Below are 16,753 nucleotides of genomic sequence, written 5' to 3' on the forward strand. Positions count from 1 at the left end.
GTTCCCCCGCGAGGGGCCGGCCCGGGGCTCGGGGGTATGGGCGCGCGCGCTCACCCTGAGCAGCGCCTGCGTGTACAGGTAGCGCTCGGCGCGCAGCACGTCACTCATGGCGCGGTGGTGCCGCGTGAAGGTGTGCAGCCAGTCCGTCAGCCCGTCCACCAGCGCCTGCCCCAGCAGCCACAGAAACCGCACGGCGCTCAGCACCCGCTGCATCACGTGGCTGTGGCCTGCGGCGGGGGCAGGGGAGAGGGGCGCTGCAGAGGCTGCCGGTGGGAGGCCCCCCGCCCCCCGGTCTCCGGGCGCACGCACGCACCAGCCGCCTCTTGGTCTGGGCCCTCCGCCGGCTCCGCCTCCGCGCCCGGGCCGCCTCCTGGGCACAGGGGTGTGTGCTGGTCAGCGCCTTGCGGCCCCGTGGCCCCCGGCGCCCGCCCCACACGCCCCAGGCTCACCCGCGGGCGGCTGCCCTGCCTGCTCCTGCCTCGCCTGCTCCTCCCGCTGCCTCCTCAGCACCGTCTGCGCGTTGGTCACCCATGCCTGGTACGCCAGCTGTGGGCCGGGCCCTCGGGGTCAGCACCCCGCCTCCCGGGACGTCGGGTCCCGCTCAGCCCACCTCGGAGCTCCCGGGGAGCTTGGGACCAGGCCGGGCTGGGGGCCTTCGGCTAGCTCCCTGCTTCAGGGTGGGTGGGAAGCGGGTCCCGTGGGGCTGTGCCGTGGGGGCAGGGCACGTGGCTGGCATTCGGTGCCAGGGCCACTTCCTGCAAACTGAGGACCCAGGGGTAGGCGAGGGACCCCACCGTTTTCCAGCAAACACGCACAACCCTTCTCAAGTCCTGGACGCTCAGCGGCGACGTCAGGAGACCGTGGACGGAGGCCCACGGAGCCGCCGCCTGTGACCTGTGCGCCCCACGGCCTGCGTGTGCCTGTGACCTGTGGGCTCTGGAGGTCTGAACGGATCTGGGCAGGCTGGCTAGAGAGGGTCTCTCCTCCCCCCGCGTCCCACGGACAGGGGAAGGCAGGCAGGCAGGCGACCCTCCCACCTCACCTGGAAAGCGCTCTGTGCCGAAGGCCTGGGGTCCTCGGGTGGGGTCTCCTCCTCCTCCTCACTGTCAGACTCGAACAGGAAGTAGTCCCCCGAGTGGATAACTGCAGGCAGGTGGGGCTGAGAACTGTCCTCCCCGACAGGGGCTCGCGCTCCACACCCCCCGCCCCAAGACTCAAGTCCTCTTTAGTTTCAGAAGGGTCCAGGAATGCGCCGGGCCGTGGCACCCAGCATGGGTTCCCTTGGCCTCCCACCATCCCGGGGGACAGCCACGGGAGCTGGAGGCTGGGGCCAGGCCAGAGCAGTGACGGGACGCAGACGGGACAGGAAGAACACGAGGGCGGGCGTCAGCACGAACACTCAGACTCGTGAGACTCTGAGCGACATGGGAGCACAAAGCCTGCGTGGGGACCCGGCTGAACCGAGGCCCAGCCCGTTACTACTGTGTGGCAGGGTGGGGCCAGAGGGCCGGCTGACAGGGCACACGGGGAAAGGCCGGGGTGCACGGCCACAGGTGGGCGCACAGCAGCTGAGAGAGGAGGGGCCCGGGCACAGTGGGCCCAAGGAGGTAGTACCTGTGGCATGGTCCAGCCAGGGCCGCCACCACTGCCTCCGTGGCGGGGACGAGCCCCGTGGACTGCCAGGCCCTGTGGAGGGGCGAGGCGAGCGTGAGCCGGCGGGGCGAGGCGTGGGGCGAGGCGCGGGGAGGGCGTGGGCAGCGCCCCCCGACAGAGGGGGCCTCGCGGTGCCGTGGGGAGAGAGGACAGTCCACAGGTGCAGGCGGACGGTGGCAGGCTGGCCCGCGGCCCACAGGGGCACGGTGAGCACGTGGCACAGGACAGACGGGCGCACGCGGCACAGACCAGACAGGAGTGGGTGCCAGCAGCACGGATGCCAGGACCCCGGGGCCCTGCGAGCCCCTCACACTCACCCGGCTCCTGGGGGGGGCCCTGGGGCTCCTGGGGGCGGCTGCGGCCGGCCCGGCTCTGCCTGTGCTTCTCCTGTTTGGCGCGGATGCGCTCCATCCTGGGGGGCGGGGACGGCTCTGAGCACCGAGCTGGGCGGGAGAGCCCGGGGCCCCCCACCCAGACGGCACCTACTGTCTCTTCAGCTGGGCCAGGGACTTCTCCTCCGCCTTGCGATGGAGCTCGATGCTCTTGAGGTTGGCCGCGTTGTACAGCGCGAAGCCCCTGCGGGGAGGCGGCGTCACCCTGGCACCCCAGGGGCACGGCTCCCCGACCTGTGGCCTGGGCCCAGCCTCCACCCAGGTCCCTCCAGCTCCACAGCCCCCCTTGTCCCCTTGTCGTGAGCTGGGATGAGGGAGAGGGCCCCCTCCTGCTGCCTCCTGACTCTCAGCGGGGGGCGGGGGGCGGGAAACAAGCCACCAAAGAGGCGTCCGTGGGGGACAGGAGATGCCCGGCTCGACAGCCCAGGCAGGGAGGCCGCCCGGCGGCCGTGCGCCCTCGGGCCAGCGTGGGGGCAAAAACGGGCCGAACTGCCGGCCAGGGGCAGGGCTGGGGTGGGTCAGGCCCTCGGAAGTCGCTCGAGTGACACGTTAACTTGGCGGGGCGGTGCCGCGCAAGCCGGGGGGCCCGAGGCGGGGCCTGACCTGGAGGCCTGCAAGGCAGTGGCCTGGAGCTCAGCACTGACGTGCAGGAAGTAGCGGCTGAGGAACACGCGGCGCTGGAGCAGCAGGAACAGGAAGCACACGCTGTCCCAGAGCACGCCGGCCTCCTCCACGGGCAGCAGGCAGTCCCGGTCCCGGCTCAGCATCTCCTTGGCTGCGGAGCGCGGCAGGGTCAGGGGGCGGAACCCCGGAAGCGGTGCGCGTCTCCGAGCCCCGCCCACAGCGCCCCCCCCCGCCCCCCCCCAGGTCACTCACGGTCATAGTAGCCTTTGACGGTGCACACGAGGCTGAAGAGCTGGATGACCCAGCAGAAGCTGCTCTGCATTTGCTCCACGAAAACGCAGGACAGGAGCTGGGGCAGGAAGGGGGGTCAGGGTCAGCCTGGGCCCCCGGGGGGGGGGGGGGGGGGGGGGGAGGGGCGGGGGGCGGGGCCAGGCCAGCCGGGCGCACCGAAAGCATGTTCTTGGAGATGATGACGGTGACGTTGTACAGAATGAGGCAGTCCCACAGCAGGAGGCGGGCACGCATGTGCTTCTGCAACAGGCTGGTGCCAAAGAGCAGCAGGTAGAAGCAGGCCAGCAGGTAGCCCAGCCCGAAGATACTGATGCGGGTGGCTCCCGTGACGAACACCACCACCAGCACCAGCCAGAAGAGGTAGCGGAAGACGGCCACCTTCAGCATGTCGAGGTAGGACCTGCCAGACGGGGCGTCACTGCGGGGCCCGGGCGGCCCCACCTCCTCCCGGCAGCCTCGGCCCAGGGGAGCCGGTGAAGCGCGCCCCCCCCGCTGCCAGGTCGGGGCCCGGCGGAGGGGATCCCGCCGCCAGTGCCCGTGCGGCCCCGGCCCCAAGCGGGCCGCGGGCCGGCCGTGCCCAGGACGCACCTGCAGTAAATGAAGTTGGGCACGGGGTCGGGCTCGCCCTGCGGCACCTCCAGGCGGTCGGTGTTGGTGCCGGCCACGTGCTGCCACTCTTCCGTGCGCTCGGCTACGAACACCTGCCACTGCTGGGAGGCGCACAGCAGCAGGAGGAAGTCACCTGCGGGCACACGGGAGTCGGCCGCTGCGCCGTGCCTCGGGGGGCCGCCAGCCGTGCGGGGCGCGGCCCGCCCGGCACCGGTCCCGCACTCGAGGCCGCAGAGGAGCGCCAGTGTGCCCCTGCGGGGGCCGCACCGGGCCGAGGGCCACACCCGAGCGTGGGCAGCGGGAGACAGGCCCGCGTGTAGCTGTGCCTCTGCGGTGCCGCACGCGCGTCAGGAAGCGTGGCCGACGTGCACCCAGCCACACACCACGTAGGCGTCAGGAGGCACGCCCGCGTCTATCCCTCCGTCCACCTGTGTCCCACCTGCCTGCACCCCCGCGCCCACGCCTGCACGCACACGGCGAGCAGAGGCAGGTCTGCGTGGCTGCGTGTGCACAGAGTCGGGCCCGGGGAAGTGGGCGCCCCTGTGGGGACAGGTCCCTCTGGGGAGCCGCGGGACTGGCCGCCGGTGAGGCCCGGACACCGTGTCCCGCGCTGGCAGAGGTGGGCCTACGCCTGAGCGCCGCCTGTCCCCCCGGCAAAACCTCCCCGCCCCCTGGGGCCCGGCCGCAGGCACTCACTGATGAGGTTGGTGGAGTTGGGGCTTCTGAAGAAGTCGGGCAGGTACAGCCACTTGATGAGCGCGGAGTTCATGGGGATGGCCTGGCTCCACCGCCACGGGTAGTCTGTGGGCGCAGGGGGCACATCAGGACCCCGGTGTCCTGTCCCCGCCCACAGGCCTCATCCCCGCACCCGCCCACGCGTTCACGCGGTCTCTTGGAGTCTCGGGAGCGAGATTCCAGCGTGTTCCTACCTATGCGTTTCTCAGGCACAGACGGGCCCGGGCCCAGGGGAAGGAGTGAACCCCAGCCCGGGAGTAACGGGCCTGCAGGGGCGGTGGACCCAGAGGGCCCAGAGCGAGGCTCCCAGACACACCTATCAGAACGGCCCACACAAGCTCAGCGACGACCACGGTCCCGCGTGCATCACCGGCGGGAACGAACACGGGAACCACACCGTGCGGTCAATTCCGCGAAGTGAGAACTACGCCCAGACACAGCCCTGCACCCCGACGCTCCTGGCCCCGCTACTCCAGAGAGCCCCACGTGAGAAACCGGCTGCCTTCCAGGGGCCGGAGGGGAGATGGGCTCGTGCAGGGCACGGCCAGTCCTCAGCGGGCAGAGAGGAACAGGAAGCACCACACCCGGCGCGTTCGCCAAGCGAAACAAGCCAGCCCCCGGCGACATGGGGTGCGGTCCTAGTTCAGCACTGGGACGGACATCGGGACTGCAAAGGGCCCGCAGGACCGCAGACTCGGGGCGCAGGGTGGAGAAGTCTGGGGGGGGGCCGGGAGAGCACTCTGTGGGGTGGGGACAGGCTGGGGTGGGGAGAGGATGGGGGGGGAACAGGGAGAGGACGCTGGGGGCGGGGACTCCCAGGGCCAATGCGGTGCCCACATGGACCAGTGAGAAGAGGACGCCAGGCCTCCAGTGGAACCGAAAACAGCAGCATCCAGAGCCCATAAGGATATAAATTCGCAACTGAACAAATCAGCGGGACGGAGATCTTTACGGAAGATGCCCACCCATAACTCTGAGACACAGAAAGCCACCGCTAGGAAACCGAGAGAAATTCCCGCAGCGGGACCCGCCGCGGAGGCTGCAGTTAGCCGGAAAGGTCCAGGAGAAACAGGCCGTGTGCCGAGTCTCGGGGGAGACACCCCGCAGCCAGCCCTGCACCCGAGTGACAGAACGGCACCGGACAGGAGACACTGGCCCCGTGTGAGGCACAGAGACGCACACGTCCCAGCCGCCAGAGGGCCCTGTCACCCGGTCTCACGAGGACAGCAGACTACCCCCAGGGTCACAGCCCAGCGCCCCTCAAAAGTCCCAAGGTGCTGAAAGGCGAAGACGCGGGGAGCTGCCCGGCACCGACACACGGGCGCACGCACGGGGCCGCGGCGAGAGCCGCACCAGCGCGCACGCCTGAGCTCCCGCACCGGGTTGCGCCAGGCTCACGTCAGGGAGCTACTTTTGCAAGTCCGCGTCCAAAGTCAGAAGCCAGCACACAAAACAGGAGACAAGGCGGGGACGAGGACGGGAGAACCTGGAACGCATTTGGTAACGCGCCCTGTGGTTGGTTTCCAAGACATTCTGGAAAAGCCACAGTCGGGAGCGGTCAGGTCGGTGGTGGCCGCGCAGGGCAAGGATTTGGCCCACGGCCTCCCCACCGTCACCACCCACACAACCACGGCTCAAGCCTCAGAGCGGCTTCAGGGGCTCCGGGGGCCAACCGGGAGCCGCCGTGGCGGTGGAAGACGTCCCGGGGCCCGCGGTCGATCGAGGAACACGTGAGAGAAAGCCACGTGACCAGCGCGCCAGGATCAAGGGACAACAGCGGTCCTACGGGTCCCGCCCGCGGCGCACTCCGGAGCGGGCGGACGCGACACCACCTGGGCCGCAGACACGGAAGGGCCACGTGGACAAGTGCACTCCCAGGACAGGACACGGCCACACCCGCCAAAGCAGGAACCACCCGACAAACGCGGCTTCGCGCCCACCGGCCCCCTCCCGAAACCTCGCCCAGACCAGAGGGCACGAGAGCAGAGCGCAGCCGAGGGCAGACGTGGGGTCCTGTATCGGACCCAAAAGCCACCAGGGCCACCCCCGGAGGATGAGGCCAAAGCCAGGCTTGTGCAGAAGGGACTGTGGAGCGTGGCCCCTGCCCCGGGTCGCGGGGTCTGGCTGCTCCCTACTCTCTACCTCCACCTTTTCTGATCGTTCCAAATTTCTCAAAATAGAATGTTGGGGGAAAAAAGGGAATGGATGCAAAGCGTCGAGAGGGTGGCCAGCGCCCCACCCTCCCCCCCAGGGATGCTGCAGCCGTCAGGGTCCGAGGAAGGGGGCAGGGGAGGCCCTGGGCGGGGGGTGGGGGAAGCACCCTCGCAGCTTGCCCACGTCCGCCGGCTCACCGAGGCACAGGGCCGGGGGGATGCCCAGGCACAGCAGGTACTGGTACAGGAAGAACAATGCCAGGAACAGACAGTAGTTGGGCCAGAGGCGGGCGATGGCTCCGCGGTGCCGGCGGGTAAGAATGGCCACCAGCCAGCAGCCGTGCAGGATGACCATGAAATTCATGCGCTGCCCAATCACGTTCACGGCCATCAGGAAGCAGATCTGGGGGCGGCGGGGACGGGGTGCACAGTGAGCTGCTGGGGGGACCTCCTGGGTCCCACCTCCAGCCGGGAAGGCTCAGAGCACAGTGGGGGCAGCGGCCCAAGTTCACCACAGCCCACACTGCTGTCGTGGAGGCAGGGAGAGCTGGACACGTGTCTGCCGTGTGGGGGCGGGGGGGGGGGGCGGGCAGGCGGGAACCACATCTCTGGAGGTTCCAAGGCTCAGTGGAGACTCTGACCCAGTCTCCAGTCAGGGTCCAGCCCCCGAGCTTACGCTCCAAGGACACGCCGACTGAGCCCGGGGGTCCGGCCCTCAGAGGTGTGTGTTCTGTGCCCCCCCCCCCGGGTGGCCCCCAAGGGCCAGCAAGTTGCAGAGGCCACGCGGAGAGGGACGCGGACCCTCAACCCTGCCTAGGTAAGGGGTGAGGGCTGACGCTGGGCCTCACCTCCAGCCCAAATTTGTAGAAAAAGAAGTTGACAAAGTACTTGAAGCAGCTGAGAAGATCCTGGTCCAGCCGCTGGCGGGTGCCGTCGGCACAGACGGCCTGGGCAGGCAGCGGGGCCGGCTGGTGCTGCCGACGGTGGTGCTCCTGGCGCCGGTACACAATGACCTCGAACACCAGCAGCAGCAGGACCAGCAGGTGGTTCTGGGGAGGGGGACACGGTCAGGCCGCCCCCCCCCCCCGCCCCCTGGCCCCGCACTCACCTGGGGAGGGGGACACGGGCAGGCCGCCCACCCCCCGCCCCCCCCCCGCACTCACCTGGGGAGGGGGACACGGGCAGGCCGCCCCCCCCCCCCGCCCCCACCTGGGGAGGGGGACACGGGCAGGCCCCCCCCCCGCCCCCGCACTCGCCTGGGGAGGGGGACACGGGCAGGCCGCCCCCCCCCCCCCGCCCCCCCGGCCCCGCACTCACCTGGATGTAGCCCAGGTTCGGGAAGCCCTTCCGGACCCCAAACCAGTTGGCAGGGTCGACGGGTCCCCGGTACAGCAGGGACTGCTTGATCTCTGTTTTCTGCAGGTTGGTGCTGTTGGGGAGGGGCTGGGGGAGGGGAGAATCAGCACCTGTTCCCACCTGGGAGCTGACACCCACCCCAGGGACACCCCCGCCCCCACCCCCGCCCCAGCCACAACTCTGGACGGGGCCAGACCACACCCTCCCAGGACGCGTGTGGCCTTCAGCTCTGGCCAACCTCGGTGGGGACGGGGACGGGGCGTCTGGGGACGAGGAGGCCACGGGCAGGGGCGAGGGGAGGGGCACAGAGAGGAGGCCTGGCGGGCTCCCCCGCGCGGCCCGGCCGCCCGCACACCTCGGTACAGTTGCTGGAGTATTCGTGCGGGCTGACGACCTTCAGCTGATACAGCATCTTGCACACGATGATGATACAGGTCCACACGGTGGACAGGCAGGAGGCCATGGGCCGGAAGCGGGGGTAGGGCAGGGCGAAGGCCCACAGCACGACCAGAAGCAGGTTCATCACCGACACCTGGAAGGCAGGGGGGCGGGGGGTGGGGGGCTGGGGCAGGGCGGCACCTCCCCAGGGGCCCTGCGACCTGCCACCCGAGGGTCCCGGCCTCTAGGGGAGCCCGCTGCAGAAAAAGGAGGCGCCCCGCCCCTCCCTTACCTCCTTCAGGGCCACCCACACGGTGTACAGGGCCACCAGCTTGAGGACGTGCAGCTCCAGCAGGCGCCACGCCAACGCCTGCACGCGGGTGAGGACCTCGGAGAAGCGGTCAGCCAGGTCCAGCAGCCGCTCGGCCACCAGGCCCCACTTGCTGGCGGCGGCTGTGGGAGGGGGGCCGTGAGGGCTCGGGGACCAGGGTCCCCGGGCCTGGCGCTCGCAGGGGTCTGGGTGAAGGGACCCCACGCCTGCCGGTCTGACTCACCTTCGGGGCCCTGCACGGCCTGCTGGGGGCCGGCCCCGCTCGGTCCCTCCTCCCTGGCCACCTCCTCCTCCTCCTGCAGCAGCGGGGTCCCGCTGACCGTGTCCTGCCTAGGGTGGGCCCCAAGGCGTCACTCCTCGCCCCAGACCCCGGGGGCTGACGGAGGCCTCCCCTGGGGCCCGGCCGATGTGCTGCCCCCGTGACCCGAAGGCCGGAGGAACACCCAGCACCGCGGGCCCGCCGTGTCCGAGGGGGCTGCTGAGGCCGTCGCCCTGCTCCGGGCCCTCCCGTCCGAACCCAGCAGCCTCCGTCCCTTCCCGGGGGATGAGGCCCTTCCCTGGGCGGGTGTGGGGCGGGGTGGGGGGAGGGGAGGGCGATACACGCTGCAGACCCCGGGCCCCCGGGAGCCTGCACCCGAGTCCGCACGCCCAGGGGCAGCGGAGGGAGAGGGGCCGGCCGTGGAGGGCGGGCGCACCTTCGAGCCCAGCGCGGGGGGTGGGCGCCGGGCGGGGGCGCGCGCCCCAGGTCGGTGAGCCGCATGAAGGGCTGGTGGAAATAATGCAGCTGCAGGATGCAGGCCAGCAGGAAGAAGCCGGGGACCAGGATGCTGGAGAAGAGCTCGGACACGCTGAACTGCTCCAGACCCAGGTCCGCCAGCCTGGCGCGAGGGGCGGCGGTCAGACGGGGCCCGGGAGGGCCCCACGCCGGGACGCGCCCCCCGCCCGCCCGCCCGCCCGCCGACTCACTGCTCGTCCGTGAGGCCGGTCAGGTTGCGCCAGTACGTGGGGAAGTCCTGGAACTGGAAGGTGTAGACGGCGCTGAGCACCAGCATGGTGTAGGCCACCACGAGCCACCAGAACGCCTTGAGCAGCTTCCTCCACAGGCTGTAGTACACCTGCCGGGCGGCGTGCGGTGAGGCCCGGCCTGGGCGCCCCCCGCCGCCCCCGCCCCTGCCCGCCCACTACCTGGAAGAGCGTGAGGCACAGCAGGAAGAGGAGCATGTACACGATCTTGTAGACGACGAGGCGGCCGGCAAAGCTGACCACGATGAACATGCCGGCGCACACGTAGATCCAGTACTTGGCGTACAGGCCCGTGACCAGCTCGCCCAGGCTCCGGAGCAGCGTCCGTGTCCGCGTGGGCTCTGCGGGCCGGGCCGGGGGGGCAGCCGGGGCATGGCTTCGGGGCCGGGCGGGGGGCACCGCTCCCCGACCGCCCCCCGCCCCTCACCTCGGCGGGCCGCGGCGACCCCCGCGGCGACCCCCGGCCGGCCCCTCACCTGGGTCGGCCACGGCGACCCCCAGCAGGCCGGCAGCACTCTTGGCCCTCCTTAGCAGCTTCTCCTTCACGAACTGGCGCAGCAGGAGCCAGAAGGTCAGGTTGTACAGCAGCTGGGCGGGGCGGGGCGGGGCGGGGCGGGGGTGTCACCAAGGCCCGGCGGCCCGGTGCCCCTCCCACAGCCAAGGGCCGGCCCGCAAAGACCCGGGCCCAGGGGATAGCCCCTTGGTGCCGGTGCCCGCCTCCCCGGGGGCACGGTCGGACCCTGTCGCGTACGAGCGTGGACGCGGGCGCGCGTACTCAAGCCCGCGTGACCTCACGCGTACGTGCGCGCACGCACAGCTCCCGGGACGACATGCGACCCGGCACAGACGTCCGGACCCGGCAACGCTCTGGCGTGCAGGACGCAGACGGGGCACCCGGGGCCAGACGCCGGGGGGACGTGTGACATTAGGGGAACCCGCGTCAGGGACCCAGGAACGGCGCCCCCGACGACACAGGGTCATCGTTCGTCCCCCCGACACTTGTTCGGTCACCGCTCTGGACCGGCCCGAGGGGACCCCGTGGTGACAGCCGGACAGCGGACTCCTCGCCGTCACGGGTGCTCGTGCGGGAAGCGCAGGCCCCGCACGCACTCACCATGGCGCCAAGGTCCAGGCAAGGGTAGCGGGTGTGCTCCAGCCCCAGCTGACGCAGGCTGACGGGGCCCAGGGTGGTGGGCAGCTCGGGACGCAGGTCCATGGCCCACACGTAGCGGAGCCCGCACAGCGCCAGCCCGTAGAGCAGGATGAAGGGGGAGCAGAGCATGGCCAGCTGGTGACGACTGCGCACCGTCCAGATGAGGCAGGCCCAGAGCAGCAGCACGAAGGTCAGCCAGCTGTGGTAGGTGATACTCCACACCTGGACGGCGGGGCCGGGGGGCCGGGGGGCCGGTGGGCCGGGGGCATGCACACGGCACAGGGCACGCGTTCCCATACGCGCCCACCCGCTACCCGCGTGCACGCGCACACGCGCACCCACGGCGTGGCTCTCGGCCCGGCAGGCCACGGCTCCGTTTCTGGCAACGAGGCACCAGGTTCTGCGGAGCTCAGGCCGCCATCCGCCCCCCAGAACATCACGACGGAACCAGCAGCGAGGGCCCCCCGGACGGGCCTGCCCAGGCCAGCCGCTCCTTACCATCATGGCGATGAGGGCGCACACGTAGCTCTGGTCCATGATGAGATGGCCCAGACCGTGCAGCGGAGACACGTCTCTAGGCTCCGACAGCCTGGGGTGCACTGAGGGGTGGGGGTCAGAGGTCACCAGAGGGCCAGACCCCAGCCGGGGCAGTTCCAACATCAACGGGCCAGAGCCCCTCACCCACAGGAGACTCTGCCCAATAATTCTGCCGGTGGCCAGCGGGGGCAGAAAACGCCGGCAAAGGACCGGGCTCCCGACTGACACTGTCCCCGGCGTGTCGCGGGACCTGGGGCAGTCCTCACCCCGCTCCACATCTTGGTTTCCAAGACCGTGAAAGGACAGGTCGGACAAAATGGCCCCGACTCCCGTCCGGCTCTGTGCACGGGGCAAGTCCCCGGGGTGCCAGCTGTGGAGGCTGGCGAGTTCGCCTCCTGCTTCGCGCAAAATGGGAATCGAGCCTCAGGAGAAAGAGAAAAGCGCCCCGCCCTCCCCACGGGGCCGCTGTGGACACAGCAGCTCTAAGGCACATCCACCCAGGAGGCGGCTGACCGCATGGACCACAGGGCCAGCCCACGGGGCGCAGTCCAGCCCTCTGGGAACCGGGAGGCAAGTGGGGAGGGGGTGGGACACCAGGAGGTCCGGCAAGGTCTCAGGCAGCGGCCGGACCCCACATCCTGGCCCCGGGCAGGGTTGGCCCCAGACGGCACTGCTGGAGAGGTCAGCAGGGCAACACCACCCGGCGGCCACCAGGGGGCAGCACCAGCGTGCCTGCGGCAGGTGGCGTCCCCGGGCAGCCACGGGCAGCGTGGCACTCACAGGGGCGCTGCCGGACGGGGCTGTGGCCGGTCAGGTCGTGCACGGTGCAGCTGTCGGTCTCCCAGTCTGGCCCCGTGGTCGTGGGCGGCACGCGCTGCAGAGGCAAGCCGAGCCCCGGTGAGCCGAGCCCGGGGGCGGGCAGGCTCCGGCACCACGGCTGGGGCGCGGGCTCCTTACCTGGGTGGCGCCCTCCTCCTTGGTGGCCGCAGCGCTGGCCCGGCCCTGGGGCCACTGATCCACGTGAGTCAGTTCCACCTCCTGCTCCTCGTCACGCCCGGCCGCCTCCTTCCTCTGCGGGGACCGGCACGGAGCTCAGCCCCCGGCCCCAGCAAGCCGCCCGGAGCGGGGGGGGGGGGGGACCCCGGGGGGGGGGGGGGCGCTGGCCCAGGAAACCCACCTGGTCCAGGGGCTGGTGTGTGCACAGCTTGAGGAGTGAGGTCACGGTGTAGTAGAGGAGCAGCAGGACGCCGGGGCTCACGTACACGGGCCAGTCGTGGCTGGTATCGAGGACCAGCACGTTGGGACCGGAGCAGTTGCCTGTAGGTCACCAAGGCCTTGAGGCCGAACACCCTGCCCAGAGAAGGCGAGCCGCTGAGCTGGGCCGCAGGAAGCCAGGGCCAGGCCGTGGGAGGGGAGGGAGGGGAGGGGGGGGAGGGGACAGGGGAGGAGGGGAGGGGGGGGAGGGGGGAGGGGGAGGGGAGGGGGCCAGCAAAGGCAGGCCTCACCTGGCCCAGATGCCGGCCGGGGGCAGCACGGCCTGGGCGAAGGGCGTCTGGTAGCAGTAGACGCAGATGAGGTGGCCGGCGCCGAAGCAGCCCACTATGACGCAGAGCGTGCTGGAGCCCAGGGGGCCGATGGGAAAGTGGCAGGCCCACCAGGTGCAGGTGGCCAGGAAGACCAGGAAATAGACGCCGGAGAAGGCCGAGGGCTGGGCGATGCCTGCGGGACGGGGCGGAGGCGTGACGGCCGGTGGGGAGCCGGACGGGCTGCCGAGACCCCTCCCCGCGTGCCGGTTGGTGCCGGGGCCCCTGCCCCTTGCCCAGCGGGTACCTGCCAGCGCCAGCAGCAGGATGGCCAGCGTCCGTCCGGCGGCCACCAGCAGCCAGTGGGCCGTGACCTGGAACCGGGTGGCCAGCCGAGACCTCTGCTTGGGGGCCGGCACGGGGGCTCCGCGAGGCCCCGCCGGGGAGCCGGCGTCCGCTTCCCTGTCCTCATCGTCCTGCCGAGGTCGTGGGGAGGGGCAGAGGTCAGGTGCATGGCACGCGGGCCACACAAGCGGGGAGGAGGCCTCCCTCGAGTTCACAGGCCCTCCTGGAGGTGGGGCCCGGCCCCGGCCCGTGGTGACGGCTGGCCCCGGGTTATTCCGGAACCCCGCAAGTGCCTCTTTACCTCCCTTTCTAGATCAGGGGGACCCCCAGGGCAGGGCAGGCCCCGCAGATTCCGGCATACGCCCTCAAAGCCCCTGGGTCCTGAGAGGCCCGAGTGCTGATTTTTAGGGAAAATACACCATGTCACCACCCTTCACAGTTTACAGAGCACCCTCACGTCTGTGCCTCACGGTCTTGTGGCTGAAGCAGCACTTTCCTCGTGGGTAGAGAAACAGGGGCGCAGAGCAGACCGTGAGGGGCACCCGGTTTGACCCCGCTCCCTTTCTGCTGCCTGTGGGGCTCCTGGAGAGCCAGGGGCAGGCGGGCCCGCCAGGCCGCACAGAGACCGGGCCTCCATCCCCGGTTCCACTCAAAGGTTTCCCAGAACGGAGCCGTTTTCTGGACGCCCAGCCCCGCTCCCCCCCCATGTCCCACCTGCACGTTGGATGCCACGCCCGGGCCTCTCCCAGGGGGTGGCACTCGGCGTCCAGACTAAGTACACAGGAGCCAGGTGACCTGCCCGTGTCCCAGCTCGTACCTCCTGGCTGTGCGGCCTTGGGTAAGTCACCTAACCTCTCTGAGTCTGTTTCCCATCTGCCAGATGGGGGTGGGACCAGAAAGGTGCTGCCCTCACAGGGCAGGAAGGGAGTGGGGAGGCCATAGGGAGGAGTCCCTGAGCAGTGATCAGAAGTAGGGGCGGGGGCAGGCCAGGGGACCTGGGGCACGGGACGGCTGGGACCCCAGAATTCAGAGCAGGGGGCGCGGGGCCCTGAGGGGTGGAGGAGGCGTTCGCGGGCAGGCACAGCAGCCAGGCCTGAGTTCCCACCCGCGCACAGCTGGCCGAGGCCCTGGGAAAGTGTCCGCCAGCCTCTGAGGAGTCAGCGTCTGCGAGGGGGGGGACGGAGGCAGCCGCTGGGGGGACAGGCAGGTGCTCGGGGCGTCCAGCCGGCCAGCCCTGGCTCCAGCCCCGACTCGGCAGTCCCCTCAGGCGGCCACAGGAGGCTTAGCACAAGTTTCCTCTCTCTGTCCCTCCCCCTGCGCCACCCCCTCAGAGCGTGCGTGCAGAGGCACGTGACATCGTGTCAGGATGCACGGCTGCACTCGTACGCTGTCCCGCGTATGTGTGGGTGGCTCTGGGCTTTAAGACACGCCTGCGGAGGGTACCCCCAGCCCCTCGCTCTGAGGTCTGTCTACACCGGCCACCCCGGCCAGCAAGATGGCACAGGCTCTCTCATTTGCCACCGAGGACACCCACAGGAAGGTGACCTGTCCCGGTCGCCGGGCAGACCGGAGTCCAGCCCCCCGAGCGACCAGGGCAGCGCTGTGCTGTGAGGGTGTAGGCAACATGGGTGGCTGGCCCCCTCCTGTCCTACCCCAGATTTCAGGATCGAGTCTGGCCCCTTCCTGGCAGAGCCGTTCCAGGAAGCCCTGACTCCGCCAACAAGGAAAGCAGAGGCATCCACGGCTCCCTGGGGCCCACACAGTGGCTCCCACCCGCGGCTCACTGGGGCCCACGTGCCTGTGGGAGTAGAGAGGGGTCACCAGGAAAAGGGTGACCCGAGGGCAGGCGGCAGGATGGTCCCAACCCTGGCTCGACTGCCACAAGTGCCTGGAAAAGCGACCTGACCTCCAGGCTCCCGTTACACCCTCTGAAAGTGGGATCCTAGCCTGGCCCCGTGGGGTAGGGGCAGGGCAGCCTGGGTCACCCCTGACCTGCAGAGGTGGGTGGGAGGAGCCTACAGGCCCTGGGGCCTCCCTGGCAGGGGACACTTGTGGCAGGGTCCCGGACAGTCACAGATCCCACGGAGCCCCGGGGCCCGGGCCCTGCCGCTCCAAGGCTGAGGCCATGTGTGGGAGGCCAGGCGGGGCTCGAGACCACAGCCCTGGTGGGGGGGCAGAAGGGCACTCAGGCTTCAGCCGTGGGGGACATCAGGGGCCCTGACCCTCACGCCTGATGCTGAGGGAAAGCTCCCAGAGCAGGACACCCCAAGGACAGTCTCTAGATCAGGACCTCCGCCACCCCCCACCCCGTGCCTAGAGGCCATCGACACTCCCTCGGGAGTGGCGTCCACCCTTGGTGCCCCCTGACGGCCAGGAGGTCGGCCCCCTGCACTGCCGACTCCCCACTGCCCCGTGGCCTCCAGGAACGGTTTCTTAAGGTACAGACACGCGTGGGGTCCCCACAAGTTCCCCCGAGATGGAACCCTCCTAGGACCGGGTCTGGCAAACACACAGGCTGAGGGGCTCACAGGGTAGCCCCTCGCCCCAGGAATGGGACACACGCCTTCTCTCACCCCTGAGACCTCAGCTCTCCGTAATGGACACAAACCGACTCTTACAACTAAAAAGTGCACGTTTGTCTAAAAATGAAACAGTCGCAGAGTCCTCAAACGCCCGCAAGGACCAAGAAGGCCCCGCCCCCAGCACGTGGGCACCCGGCCCACCGACGGCCCTCACCTGCTCCTGGGCCGGCTGGCTCCGCCGGGCTTCCCGTGCCAGGCGCCCACAGAGGCCGAGGCACACGGCTGAGACCACCAGGACACCCAGGTCGGGGGCCACCAGCCGGACGGCATTGGGGATGTCCTTCAGGTCCAGCCTGCGAAGGGGCAGCAAGTGCCCACCGATCGGTCAGGAGGGCAGGTGCCAGGCAGCGGGGGGGTGAGGGTGGGGACGGGAAGGGAAGGGGGGACCCCAGGGACTGGAGGCCCCAGGCAGGGAGAGGGCTTACCTCGTCACCCCTACGTGCTGGGACAGGATCTGCCAGGGGCTGCCTGCGGAGAGAGGCACGGGGGGACGGGGTCAGGCGGTGCCCCACAGCCCTGCCAGGAATCACCGAACACCTGGCCTCTGGGCTGCCTCTACTAGCAGGGAAACTGAGGCTCAGCCAGGCAAAGCCAGGGGGCCGAAGGCCCGGAGGTCTGTCTGCAGAGTGGGGATTCGCGGCCAGGAGCCCAGGCTGGGCACTCAAAACCCCCAGCCGAGGCCACGTCGGGGTCCGCGTGGGAGGCCCGTCTCCCAGGCAGCAGGACCGGCACGCCCACCTGGCCCTGGACTCCGCTCCACACCCCCTTCTGGACGGCGGTGTGGACACCGTCACCCGAAATCAGGAGCCCGGGCAGGGCGGGGGAGCCAAGCCAGGCAACGCCAGCTGTGGGGACTGGGCACCCGCGGTTCACATGTCTGGAGTCCAGGGCGCTGAGGCCACTCCTTTCCGGAGCCGGGAGGGTGGGTGCCGGCTGGAAACTGCCCGCAGGATGAGGGGCCCGGGGCAGTGGGGGGGGGGGGGGTGGGCAGGGCACTGAGGGCCCTTGGTGCCCATGGCCACGTTTCCAGGTGCCAGAGGAAGATGCTGACAGAGAGAAGGGCCTAGA

General features: G+C 70.4%; 1 protein-coding gene across 1 annotated transcript in view; it reads right to left on the bottom strand.

The window, feature by feature from the left end:
* The window catches only part of PIEZO1 (piezo type mechanosensitive ion channel component 1), a 54,067-nt gene that overhangs the window by 6,183 nt on the left and 31,131 nt on the right, over window positions 1–16,753 (bottom strand). The window contains 32 exon segments of the mRNA XM_053906752.1: window positions 55–227; window positions 314–370; window positions 450–546; window positions 1,043–1,143; window positions 1,615–1,686; window positions 1,971–2,065; window positions 2,140–2,229; window positions 2,649–2,820; window positions 2,922–3,018; window positions 3,117–3,360; window positions 3,549–3,702; window positions 4,266–4,370; window positions 6,656–6,860; window positions 7,306–7,506; window positions 7,775–7,900; window positions 8,169–8,345; window positions 8,484–8,644; window positions 8,746–8,852; window positions 9,218–9,400; window positions 9,489–9,637; window positions 9,708–9,886; window positions 10,022–10,133; window positions 10,660–10,920; window positions 11,197–11,297; window positions 12,016–12,109; window positions 12,193–12,306; window positions 12,413–12,553; window positions 12,555–12,585; window positions 12,741–12,954; window positions 13,066–13,234; window positions 15,840–15,978; window positions 16,111–16,153. Of these exon segments, the coding sequence (XP_053762727.1) occupies window positions 55–227; window positions 314–370; window positions 450–546; window positions 1,043–1,143; window positions 1,615–1,686; window positions 1,971–2,065; window positions 2,140–2,229; window positions 2,649–2,820; window positions 2,922–3,018; window positions 3,117–3,360; window positions 3,549–3,702; window positions 4,266–4,370; window positions 6,656–6,860; window positions 7,306–7,506; window positions 7,775–7,900; window positions 8,169–8,345; window positions 8,484–8,644; window positions 8,746–8,852; window positions 9,218–9,400; window positions 9,489–9,637; window positions 9,708–9,886; window positions 10,022–10,133; window positions 10,660–10,920; window positions 11,197–11,297; window positions 12,016–12,109; window positions 12,193–12,306; window positions 12,413–12,553; window positions 12,555–12,585; window positions 12,741–12,954; window positions 13,066–13,234; window positions 15,840–15,978; window positions 16,111–16,153 (4,364 nt within the window).

Source organism: Panthera pardus, unplaced genomic scaffold, assembly GCF_024362965.1.
Source record: "Panthera pardus isolate Hobbes unplaced genomic scaffold, ASM2436296v1 HiC_scaffold_19, whole genome shotgun sequence".
Lineage (NCBI taxonomy): Eukaryota > Metazoa > Chordata > Mammalia > Carnivora > Felidae > Panthera > Panthera pardus.